This window comes from Rhamphochromis longiceps, linkage group LG11 (genome assembly GCF_057381845.1).
Source record: "Rhamphochromis longiceps isolate RC_006_pf linkage group LG11, R_longiceps_female_GT1.1, whole genome shotgun sequence".
Classification (NCBI taxonomy): Eukaryota; Metazoa; Chordata; class Actinopteri; order Cichliformes; family Cichlidae; genus Rhamphochromis; species Rhamphochromis longiceps.
The window spans coordinates 36,462,189-36,475,207 of record NC_140567.1 but is presented as its reverse complement, the minus strand read 5'-3'; the positions used below and the strand labels follow the sequence as shown (position 1 = coordinate 36,475,207).

At 39.1% G+C, this 13,019-nt stretch overlaps 1 protein-coding gene across 1 annotated transcript; it reads right to left on the bottom strand.

Moving 5' to 3' along the window:
- Positions 1–778: 778 nt before the first annotated feature.
- On the bottom strand, positions 779–12,261 carry LOC146659886 (uncharacterized). The gene is made up of 5 exons (XM_085423861.1): positions 11,775–12,261; positions 11,531–11,693; positions 2,749–2,843; positions 1,530–1,689; positions 779–1,423 (listed from the first exon to the last, which is right to left on the bottom strand). The coding sequence occupies exons 2-5, from the start codon at positions 11,655–11,657 to the stop codon at positions 1,260–1,262; spliced, it is 546 nt and encodes a 181-aa protein (XP_085279987.1). The 5' UTR covers positions 11,658–11,693; positions 11,775–12,261; the 3' UTR covers positions 779–1,259.
- Between the last annotated feature and the right edge of the window lie 758 nt (positions 12,262–13,019).

Below are 13,019 nucleotides of genomic sequence, written 5' to 3'. Positions count from 1 at the left end.
CTATTAGCAGAAATGGAATATAGTTATAATAATTCTGCAGTATTTTCAATTATGTCAGCTGTCACATTAAACATAATTGAAAATACTGGTGAGCTTCTTTTTGTTGTAAGCTGATAATGAGCCTTTCATATCTGCACAGTGAGCAGAATCTCTCCCATCGAGAACACCAGGATGGCACTAGTGGAAACTTATAAACAGTCACCAGATAATCTACTGCTGCTGTTATTGTGTATATATATATTTATATTTCTTCATACATTCTTATATAGTTCTATACTGTGTATTGTGTATTTTGTTGTACAGTTATTTTATTTTTTAACTTTAATTTATATATTTTATCTTATTCTTTCCCAGTTAAATTTACCCTTCATTCTAATTTGTGTTGTACAGTTATTTCATTTTTAACTTTAATTTTTATATTTTATTTTATTCCTTCCTAGTTAAATTTACCCTTTTTAATTTTCATATTTATTTCCTCTTATTCATAGCCTTTTCTTTTTTTCTTTAGGTCACGAGCAGTTGTCTAAGCATTTCACTGCATATCATACTGTGTATGACTGTGTACGTGACAAATAAAATTTGAATTTGAATTTGATTTACCACATGCTTGGGTTGTTGTAATTCACGAATCCACTGCTAGATGTCACTAGTTTCCACACAGTGCACATTTGAAACCAAGTGCAAAAGGAGAAGTCGTTTTTATGAAGAAAATATAAGCAACTAGCAAATAATGTAGAAAAATTAACAACAAGATGTAATTTTATTGATATCACCACTTTAGTGCGTTTCGTGGCTGGGACTGACATGCTCACACATGACATAAACAGACAGCATCCTTAAACGTCCCAAACAATAAATGTTTTAATAGTGATGACTACAAGATCTTCCTGCATGAAATTAATAATCTTTAGAGTAAAATGAATAAATATGATTATGATTATAGGAAATGGCATTATAAACTGATGCCGAGATATGATTAAAATGCATAGTAGTGTAATGCATGATGAACTCGAACAAACTACAATGGCTATAACAGTAAAAGTGCAAGCATTTTTTAAATAATATTTTAAAAAGTAACTGTGTTTGTGTTTCTGGTTGTGTCCATCAGGTCCTAACTTACATGTAGCATCACATGACAGGTAAACACGACATGATGAATCCAGCCTTGTGAGCATTCATTGGAGGGATAGTATTTTTCTTTTCATCTCATGCTGTAGATGTAAGAGTCAAAATAACATGTGCTGCAGATGCATTTTGTGCTACTCTACACAGTAGTTCCCCATGCTGGTCGCTTCCTTTCCCTTTTCCTGTCTTCTTTTTCTTCCTCCATCTTGGTTTCCTGCCAGCTGCAGCCATCGCTTTATATACCTCTCTATCTCCTCGTCCACGGCATCCTTACAGAACGAGTTCTGCCTGACTGCGTCTGCAGGGGTAAAAGGGGAGCAAAGTGAACACATGAAAGTAAGTAAATGCTTTAACTGTTTAAAATACACCATATTTTCTTGTGTGTCCTGTAGAAGCACACTCACTGAGGATAACTCTCTTGATGGTGAGGTTCTCTACTTTGTGCTTGTTATTTCTTCCCCTCCAGTTGATGTTTTTGGCCAAAGCGTTAGTAAAAAGCTTTGTCATTGTCCTCCACACACTGTGTTTGTTGGACAAACCTCCAGACAGGTCGAAGTAAGAGATCTGCACAGAAAGAATGACGTGCACATTAACTCATTAGTATATACGCCATGTGGCATTCCCCCTCCCCAAAAAACTATATATAATAATTGCTATAAATAACAAACTTTGGTCCTACATGGTTCATATCAACCAGGAAAGAATACGACAAAAAATGACAAGACTAATACTACTCCATATCAACACACCATTACAAATACATCTAACAGCTGCTTACATTTGCAGAAGTACATAAACCGCTAAACTGTTATTACAATTAAAGAGAAATGTTTATTGGTAAAAATTCAGTTTATTTTGACAAAGACCCAGAATGCAGAACCACAGGAAGAAAGAGTCTCACAGTAATTAATCAATCAAAGCTTTATTCGCCACATGCAGGTTGCCCTGCAGTGAAATGGGACCCCCGACCTTATATAGACACAACACAGACATTACATGGGGATACAAGTCGGAGATCGGCAGCGTTACAGAAAAACACTGAAATATACACAACAATGGGAAAGTACAAGAGGAAAAAAAGAGACCTCTACTCATGCTGTGCTTCCATGGTAGGACAGCATAAGAACAGGAAACAAAAAAACTCCTCTGCACAAAAAGCACATAAATGTCCACAGCACAACTTTGTGAAAGACATGACAAGCCACAGGATTGGGTGGGGGGTGAGGAGTAATACGAAGCGAACACAGCAGCCGCCCTAATTACAACTCCCTCCCCTCCTTGTGGCACAGTCCACCTTATTTGTATTAAAGTTACATCATCTTCAGTTTGACCCGCCAAGCCCAGAAAGTCAAGATGAGAATCAACCAGTCATCAGACTTCACCAAGCAAAATGCTAAAGTACCAAAAAACAGCACTGGCATACAAGAGCAAAGGACAACTACAAAAACAACTGAGGAGTAAATATAATTTAAGACTTGCATTATATGGTGGCCCAAATTATGTTTTCTAAAATTATCAATAAACCTTATAAAGAGAAAACATTTCCCAGTCATCACATGCAAACGTTAGTGAAAACTGACACAAGTTAAAACTGATAAAATTCCAACATCTGGTGATACTTACCATTTTCTTCTTCAGCTGTGGCTCAGTGCAGAGTCTGTGATCCAACGTTCTTAAATCCTGTACCGACTGCAGCGGCAGAGGAAGCGTCTCAGCATCTGGAGGTTCACACAGCAGATGCATTTTGTGACCGCGGTATTTTTAGAACAGTGCTGTTTTGCTTTTTGATGGTTTCCAGTGAAACGAGAACCTCTAGAAGTATTGCTTAAAAAAGAGATACATAATCACTTGTGTTGTCAGATACCAGAAAGCCTTTTATGTGCTATTCTTAGACTGACTGGAGCTGCATCTACCAAAGTACTACGTATTTGTAAATGTTCCTTCCTGTTTGGCTGCAGTTTCATTAAGCTGTGACTGACAGGTAGCAGCAGCCTTATATTTGGTTGGTTGGTTATGGAGAAAGTAGATAATTATGTGTGAATTATGTGGAACAATAGTCCAGTCATGGAGGTAGCAGTCTGACCTCCTTCTGCCTATCTGTCACTTCAGCTCCTGTAGCAGAATGCACAGGCAAAAGATGCACGTCCTGATATACTAAGCTGGGCAAATTCACACAACACTGATAGGGCAAAGGAAACAAAACTAAAGACTCAGGAAGAGGAATTAGTGAAGCGCTACAGGGCACAGCCAAAGCTAAGGCACTGCACTCAGAGCTTTGAACCATCCTGCCGTGGGAAAAGTGACATTGCAGCTCTTTAGTAAATATTGACAGTAGATTTTCAACAGCCAAAGAGGGTTTTGTTCTGGTGCAGACTGTTTGTAAATGTGCCCCATAATGCATTCAGTCTGTCCTGGATCTGTCTCCTTTCAGCAGGACTTGCCTGAAACAACTTACACCTTAGCAGATGCCCAGACCATCTCAAACAGAGCAGCAGCTGTACTCTAAGAGGGGTTTGAGTGTCAGGGTGAGCCAAAGAGCTCCACTCTCTGAGGGAGTTTGAGGATGGCAGGGGCTCTCAAGGCAAACTGGTCCTGTTTGAAGGGTCAGAGCAACTGCATGAAGGTAAGAATCAGCAGCCAAGGGTCCACCCTGTTGTGAGCAGTGGAGGTCCACTGCTTTGTGGTCAAAGGAAGAAGGCCTTTGGGGTCCAACTTCTGCATGCCTGAAAATTAAAATGAAACCTGATGTTACAGTAACGCTGTAAGAACAGAACCACAGATTATCTCAACAATTCTAATCCATTAGGATTTCAAAATACGGAATAATGATGCAAAAATATAATATAAACTGTTATGGTCACACATGGGTTGTGGAGCTGACATAGGGATGTACGTCTGCTACTGACATGATAAGGTCTATTGTGCATTAATGTTTGATGATACGGAGAGGTTGGAGCTGTGCTCCGTAGCTGTTGTGATCCGGTATAATTCAGACGGACTCTTGTAGCAGTACCTTCACACATCAACTTGTTTGTCTGAGAATGAGGAGTTTTTGCTTCACATTCAGTCTGTCAGTCTAAAAAGTTATTTAGATTTAGAATATAGAACCAATAAGCAGTCAACATTTTAAAACGTGCTAGAAGTGTTACTTAACAGACGTTTATCACCAGGTTTGATACTTGATAGCATTTTGCTAGCACAAACACATGGTTATGCAGTTTATTTCATCCCCCCCCCCCCATAGGACATTAATCTGGATTATTTTGTTACATTTTGTTAACTGTGCTGTTAATGAGCTGTGGGTAGTGACCGAAAGAACGAGATTGCAGATACAAGCGGTGGAAATGGGCTTCCTCCAAACGGTGGCTGGCCTCTCCCTTAGAGATGGGGTAAGAAGTTCGGCCATTCGGGAGATGCTCCTCCACATCGAAAGTAGCCAGTTGAGGTGGTTCAGGCATCTGGCAAGGATGCCTCCTGGGTGAGGTTTTCCAGCATGTCCCACCGGGAGAAGGCCCGAGGCAGACCCAGGACATGCTGGCGAGATTATATCTCTCGGCTGGCCTGGGAACGCCTCGGTGTTCCCACGGACAAGTTGGAGGACGTGGCTGGGGAGAGGGAGGTCTGGGCTTCTCTGCTTGGGCTGCCCCACGACCCGGCCCCAGATAAGCAGAAGAAAATGGATGGATGGACATGTGGTTAACAATTAATGTAACTATCAGTACAGCGTAACTACAGGATATACAGACTGTAATCTGAACCAGCAGTTACATTTAGTCATATCTAGAGAGGATCTACAGGTTGTGATCTTTAGTAATAAATGTTATTCACTAGGTAAAATAAGTAAAACAATAAAGAAAACTCAGAAAAAAATAACCACTTTACATTCAAAATATGCTTGTTTTTGTTTTTTACATTTCATTTTTATTCAACTTTTTTTAAAACAGCATAAATTTTTTTTTTAAAGTTACCAAAAAATTATAAAAAGGAGGAATTAAAAGCAAATAAATTAAACAGAGACAATAAACTGTGGACAACACAGAATATATGCATGTTCTAGAAAACCTAAAAACATAAGACATGACAAACTCATGGTTAAACACAGTAACCATACCATAATACTAAGTGCAATAATCCTTTCTGTCATCGTTGTATTTTTACTCAGTTGTATATAGTATTTGTATTTGTATTCTATTTTTATCTTATTGTATATTTATTTTATTTTATTCTACTGTATATAGTATTTTATTCTATTCTGTACAGTTGTGTACTGTATTTATTCTTATTGTATTCTAATTTTTGCGTCATAACTTTTGCACTGTCCACTTCCTGCTGTGACAAAACAAAACAAATTTCCCACGTGTGGGACTAATAAAGGTTATCTTATCTTATCTTATCTTATTACTATTATTATTATTACTTCTGAATGAAATTAGTACACATCCTTGAGTCACTTTTGCTTGGTGTATTCTGAGTGCAAAGGCAGGAAGTACAGTAACCACCTTTTCAGAAGAGGAAGAGGAAGCAAACCAAACCTACTCACACTTCTTAGAAAAACTTTAAACCAAGTTCAGGAGTTTCAGTCTTTCAGACCCCTGTGAGAAAAATCAAACTGAAACAAACAGTAGTAAAGAATTTGCTACTGCACTGAATCCTGATCATCGAAAATGTAAAAAACAACAATAGCGATATACATTATGCAGCTTTATTTAAAGAATGGCTTATCCAAACTCTCCCGAGGAGGTGAGAATCATGTCTGAGTGCCAAGCAAAGGGTTTTACAGAAGGGAAACACAAAGAGTCTTCATGGTTTCACAGTGAATACAAACTTACCTTTCACCCTCAACAAGACCAACATTTTTTTTTACTAACTGAGAAAACTCATGGTAATAAAAATTTTTAGAACTAAAAATATAACAACAGCACACAGAATACAGCCAAGATTATAAATGACACAACTCGTGTGGGCGTGTCCTGCCGTCTCTCCTGCCTTAGGCGATGCCCTTTTTGTACAGCTGACTAATCGGCAATTAAGAGTATTTAATTGAAAAAGGTGCGCTCTAGCACTGGAGAGCCTTGTTGGTTTTTTGAGCTAGTGAGCTGTGCGTGGTGGCTGTTTGCTCTGTGGAGAGGAGTCCGTTTTGGTTACTAACCCTTTTTAGCTTCTCAGTTTAATGACCAACTCCTGGGTTTTGTTTTCCTTCTTTAAAAGGTGATAGTGGATTGTCTATCTCTTTTAGGTTAATTACTAATAGAAACATTACTAAAACCCTTTAATTGAACCATTTTGGCTCCCTGTCTCCTTTTTTTCAACACAGAAACCTTTTGTAACTTTCCCTTATCCCCAGTCCTTTAAGGGTGGAACGTAACCCACTTTCTTAAAAATGACTTCTTGACTACCATCATTCTACTGATGAGGCTTTAGTGAACAGCAGATGGATCATCTAAAGCAGGGGTCCCCAATCCCAGTCCACGAGGGCCGGTGTCCCTGCAGGTTTTAGATCTCACCCTGGCTCAACACACCTGAATCACATGATTAGTTCATTACCAGGCCTCTGAAGAACTTCAAGACATGTTGAGAAGTTAATCTATTCATTTAAATCAGCTGTGTTGGATCAAGGACACATCTAAAGCCTGCAGGGACACCGGCCCTCGTGGACTGGGATTGGGGACCCCGGATCTGAAGGGTCAGATGGATCTTTCAGGTTCTGTGTCAGATATTTGCTGGATTGTTTCCTAGACAGCGTTTTAGACCAGCCCTCTTCTTCTTTTGTTCTCCACTTGTCCAAGGATATGACGGACACAATGCTGAGATTAGCAGCTCTGTTGAAATCCATTGTTGATGCCAAAATATTATTTTATGCCTGTTATACTGTATTATCTTTGGAATTTTTCATAGATCTCTGCTAAGCCGTCTGTTACGTGATGACAAACATTCCTTTGAAAATGTATTGGTATAGGAACTGAGCTTAAAATGAGCCAACCCCCCCCCCCCCCCCCCCCAAAAAAAAACAAAAAAAAACAAACAGCCAATGTCAAAAGGAAAAACTTGGAAAGACCTTCAAAACACCTGGAGATCCATCACTCGAGACCACTTTATGACCATCACAAGGAAGCCCGACTTACTGGAAACAAAAGATAAAGAAATGAGGGGTGACTCAAGACTTTTGTACAGTGCAGTATTTTTTGATTATTCAGTGCTCAAAATAATCCTTATTTATTTTATACTGGGCTTAGCACGCCCCTCAGTTTATCTTCTCTGAAGCATTTTGACAGACAGAAGCTTTGAAAAGCACGTGGCTCAAGCTGCTGTGCTCACAGTCACATCTATATATGCCCATTTTGGGGGGATTCATTTGCTGTGACCTCATACAAAAAGTTTTGTAAGTAAAAAAAAAAAAAAAATCTATGAAATGGAGCTTCAGAGTATCTGTGAATGGTAGTCATGGCCATTGATCAGTGGGCCTTGATCAGTGCTCATGAGAATCTAAAAAAATCTTTATGTCTGAACACAAGTGTTTAAAAGTTTCAATATTTAATTGTGTTTTTCAATTGAAGTTACAGTCATTTCAAAAGTATTCAGATCCATCTATCATTTATCTCTTAAAGGGATATAAATTCTTTATTTTTCCCATCAGTAGTGCCAAAACCTGCATCACTACACTGAAGCATGGTAGTGGTATCATGATTTATTTCTTAACAGTAAGCACAGATCTCTGGTTGTGATGGTGTTGTAACCACCAGAGATCTGTGCTTTGATGATGTCTTTTTAATTTTTGGTTGAATTTACTTAACCAGAATTTAACCAGAACGTGACCTGTGACCTTTAAAGCCACCTGCAAAACATTTCTAAAAACACAAGTTCACTTTGTCACTAAAACCAAAACAGATTTTTTTTTTTTTTTTTTTTTTTAAAGTACAGGGGTCTGAATTCTTTCTTAAGGGACAGTAACTTGGTGGTTTTCTAAGTAGTGACTGTGATAACATCTTCTGTGAACTAGCTGGTTTCAAAGCTAATTATGAATCAAATATTTATAATTAATAAAAGGCATCTTGATAAAGAGGTTTCAACCTACATCTTTCTGACTCAGCAAATGTCAAAAGGGTAGAATAAATTTTGTTGGGTAAGTAAGCGGGCCCACCATCGTTCTTTTTCCAAGTATTCAAGTTAGAAAGGCAGTAGGCAGGATAGCCCGATTGTTAGCAACAGTGACTTATTCATCGAAGTGATGAAGAAAAATACTCAATATTCAGAGACAATAAAGAGAAAATCCTGACGAAAACTCAAATAAATGAAGATTGTGCACCGGGCTGTAGAAAGAAGGCTGTAAAGATATGTCATTAGCATCACTGGGAAAAGAAAGGATGCATTTCTCAGTGACAGGCTTCTCCATGATCACTGTTTTTAATGACACAACACATCACTGAAATGAAAGATTTGAAGGACTTCAAGGAATGCAGGAAAAAAGACAATTTTTAGATACTTGTATTGACAATCTAATACCTGAAATGCAAAAATAACACACAAAGATTACTTTAAAGACTACACATTCTGCGGTGGTGCTTGTAGTTCTGGCTGATAGTTAAAAAATATACAAGTAACTGAATTAAAAATGTATATTTTGTGCATTATGTTTATAATTTAAATGTCTTTGTTACCACTGTTTTACGATCATGTGGTGACTTAACTCCTCAAGCTACATTTCTAGAGGTTTGGACTTAAAGACGATGTATTTCACAGGCTGATTTTACAGTGACAGCCATCAACAGTGTCAGATGTATAAGCTTTAAACAAACTGAGCTGTTTGAAACTCAGCTATGTTAAAAAGAAATAAATCCTACGGCTTTAATTTTGGCTTCTTTACCACAACTAGAAAAGCAAACTGATAATTCTGTTTAAAACAGTGCCTATAGATCGTTAAATGGCACTGCAAGAGAAATTTATATTCTCAAATTTGTTTTCAACAAAAACACAAACACATGTTACATTTTAGTATATTCTTGGTACCAGAGGTTATTTCCACGAAAGCAATCGGCCCTAATTTCCGTGAAGTTTTTTGCATAAATGTGCACCAGTCTCTGTTGCAACATGTTTGAGGATTTTCTTCCTGCTGTTTAAATCCTCCTGCAACATTTTAATGAAATTTACATCGTTAACGAAGCCAGCCCAAAAGAAAGAGTTTCTTACAGTGTCATGATATGTTTCATATATTTTAGACATGTTATTAGCTCTTGACCAGATTCTAAGAAATGCCCCCACACTTTTTTACCCCCAGTACCTTAAAGTGGCAGTAAAGCCTAGATGCACATTATTTAAATTAGACAGTGTCACCTAATCTGGAACTAATGACTCCAATTTAAATCTAGAAGTGTACTTATGTTTTCCTTCTGACTGATGTGCTGTTTATGTATTTAAAGTGATCAAAAAATGTCGTAAAATTAAATGCCGTTAATAATGGGCACAGTTATGAGGATGAAATGTTTATCTAAATACATTAAAAAAAATCTTTTTTCAACAGCGCTGTCGTTTGTGCTAAAACCTCTTTTGGCAGGTCGCACTCAAAGATGGTGTGAAAAGCCTCCACCTAGACACACAGCGCTGTCTGTGCTTCAGCATCGATGCGATGAATCATTAAAATGAAGAAGCCACTTTCAGTACTTCCCTCAAAAGTTTCATAATGTTACTCGAAAGCAGTTTTCACACATTCACTGCAGCCGTAAAGTCTTCTAAACATTACCTGAAGAGAGATTGTGAATACCCAGTGCGGTCGAATCGGATATTAGCCGATTTTAACCTCCAAGACCCCTGCTGAGCTCCCTCCCAGCACACTGGGAACGCTCCCTGGCCTAAACCATGCACAGTGATTCCAGTAGTGCAAAGTGTTTGTCTGAGCAGACTATTTCCTCCTTTCTGCTACACGTGAGATAAGACAATTCTAGAAAAACAGTTCAGCTGTTGCTTCGTTAGGTGAAGCACTGGAGACTGCTGCTCACTTAAGTCATGTTTCGTTTCCCTTTCTTTCCACTTCCCTGTTTTCCTAGCATTCAAGATATCTGTCACGATGCTCTTTTTTAGCTTCATGATAATTTTTGTATAAAATGAGTACTGCATACATTAAGTTCTCATTTTTATTCTTCAGCCTCCACCTCACTCAATCCTCAGCATCCTCTTCTGCCACACCAACCCGCTCAGTGGCGGACCTAGCCTGTTTGGCGCCCTGGGCGAACACTCCCTCTCATTGCTGCTTCACCTTAACATCTGTCTCCCTGTCTCATTCGCACACATGAATTCTGTCATGCTTCTGCTGGCTTTCATTCCTCTTCTCCTCAGTGCATACCTCCACCTCCTCTTTAATCTGACTACAGACCTGAAAACCTGATGTAATCCCACCTCACCTTGAATCCATCTGTCACTTCTGCTGCACAACTGTCCTTCTCACCGTCCTCATCCATAACCTGCACCACATCCACAACGACACAGTGCATCTACACTGCTCCATCAACGAAGGCAAAATGCTCTCTCTTGGCATGAAACTACTATATAAATTTTTTTTTTTTTTTTTTTTTTAAAAAGCATAATTTAGACTGGCAGCATGGTGGTTAGAACTACTGCCTCACAGCAAGAAGGTCCTGAGTTCAATTCCACCATCATGCAAACTCCTGTGTGGAGTTTGCATGTTCTCCACGTGCTTGTGTTGGTTCTCTCTGGGTACTCTGGCTTCCTCCCACAGTCCAAAGACATGCAGTTAGTGAGGTTAGGTTAACTGGTAACTCTAAATTGCCCATAGGTGCGAATGGTTGTCTGTCTCTAAGTGTTAGGCCTATGGCTGACTGGCAACCTGTACAAACTGAAGACAGCTTGTATAGGCTCCTGCAACCCTGACAAGGATGAGTGGAAGAGAATAAATGAATGGATAATTTAGACTAGTAGAAATTTTTTTTGCAGATTTTCTCTAGGGTTCTTTGGGCAGTATTGTGTAGTGAAAATCATGTGATAAGTTCTTGTGTGTTTGGAGGTCCTTCCTCGGACTGATTAAAGACTGGCATTAAAACTGCAGTATCAGTAAATCAGTCTCAGCTCACTGTTTTGCCCCAGGTTCTTCATGGGTAAATCTATGCACACTTTGCCAACCACAAATGACTGAAACCTGTAGTTGTGTAGGAGGGAAGCTAAATTACCTGTTACTACCTCGTTCGTTTTAAAACCTGACTGTTTTTTCAGGCGTCTGTCCACGAATCACGTTTCTCACGTAATGTATTTCTACTGTAACAGCCTTATCTGGGGGTTTTACTTTGCAAACACGCATGAGAAGCATCGTTCTGCCTAGTCAGTGTTATTACTCAGTCAGCCCCAGCTTATCTTTTTCTTATAGTTTTTCTTGACAAATGTTACTTGGCTTGATGCTTACCCTCCCTGCTGGTCCAGCAAACTGGCCTCACACACCTGCAACCAATGATAGCCACTGGGGTCCTGTTTAACAGGTGAGGGCTCACCAGAGTGGGCGTGTTGACGGGGAAAAGCCGCCACTGTGTCATGGCATTTGGGGGAAATTTGTGCAGGAGCAGCTGCACCTACATGTGATGAACAGATAGATGAATAGAAAAATGAGTGGGTGGATTCCATCTAATTCAATATCGACTCATTGTACTTACCACCAGACTTGACTCAGTGGTTGTTCGGCTGTTTTCAGCGCTGCTGACAGAGCAGGAAAGTTCATCCTGCCGCACTCTGCCCACCTAAAGCCGCAGCACCTTCGGCTCACTTTTACTTTTGTCTGACTTGGACCCCAGCTTTCTTATGTCTTTGTCCCTTTCGGCCACCATCCTCTGGTGCTCCTGCACCCTTCCGTTTCAGGTGCCGCAGATAACGTGGGTCAGTGTTTACAGCCGCGGCTTCCTCTTCGGCCAAATATGGTGTACAACCGCAGAAGTCGGGCTTGTTATTACCCAAAGTTACTCACACAACGAGCCGCCAACAGATGACAACAGCACCGGGGGAAAGGAAAGTATCTAAAGCCACAGTCTGGTGTTGAAATTCTTAGAGAGGCCAGAAATACGATATAAAGCTCAGTTAAACCTCCACATTTAAATCACCCCATTCTGCCGAATGACTTCTTCTTCGGTGGTGTTTGAACGTCCGCTCGGCCGCAGCCGCCGAAGGAGTCACAGGGAACTGTAGTTTTAAGTTTAAATCTTTAACACACTCGCACAACATCAGTGAATGATGGTAGAAATATAATTTCAGGATGGGAAAAAATCAAAACCTTATTTGTGACTAAAGTCAATTTGATGGTGATTCTACAAATGGATTGTATATGCTCTCATCAAAGTTGTAATAGTTAATTAAAGCCGAGGTGAAAATTAAAACTAGATGTGAATGATATTTTAGTTTATTAAAAAATACAATTAAAAAAGCTAAAACATTAAAACTACCTTCACTTGATTTCAAAAGTTAGACTTTTCTTTATTGTAATAGCTACAGATTTTCCTAAATCTTACCTCTGACATATATTCTCCATACAGTAATGATTAAGAAGACTAAACTGAACTAACTAAAACTAAATATTCTCAAATAAATAACTTAACTGAAACAAGAAGATCCACTCTGGAAACTAACTGAAACAAACGTGATTTAAAAACAAAAGTTAAAACAAACATAAAATACACTAAAACTAATAATTCTGCCCCTGGATGGTCTGCAAGTGCGATTATTATTTGTTTCTAGAAGGACTTTTTTGGTACATATGTGTTGCTGCCCAAGCTACATACTAATTAGAGACGAGAAATCTATCAGTACTATGAGGGACTCTGGAGGCTCTGTTATGCTGTGAGTGGGAATTTTGCTGGCATTATTTGGGGCCACTTATCCCATTAAATGGTAGAAATAACTGAAAATCA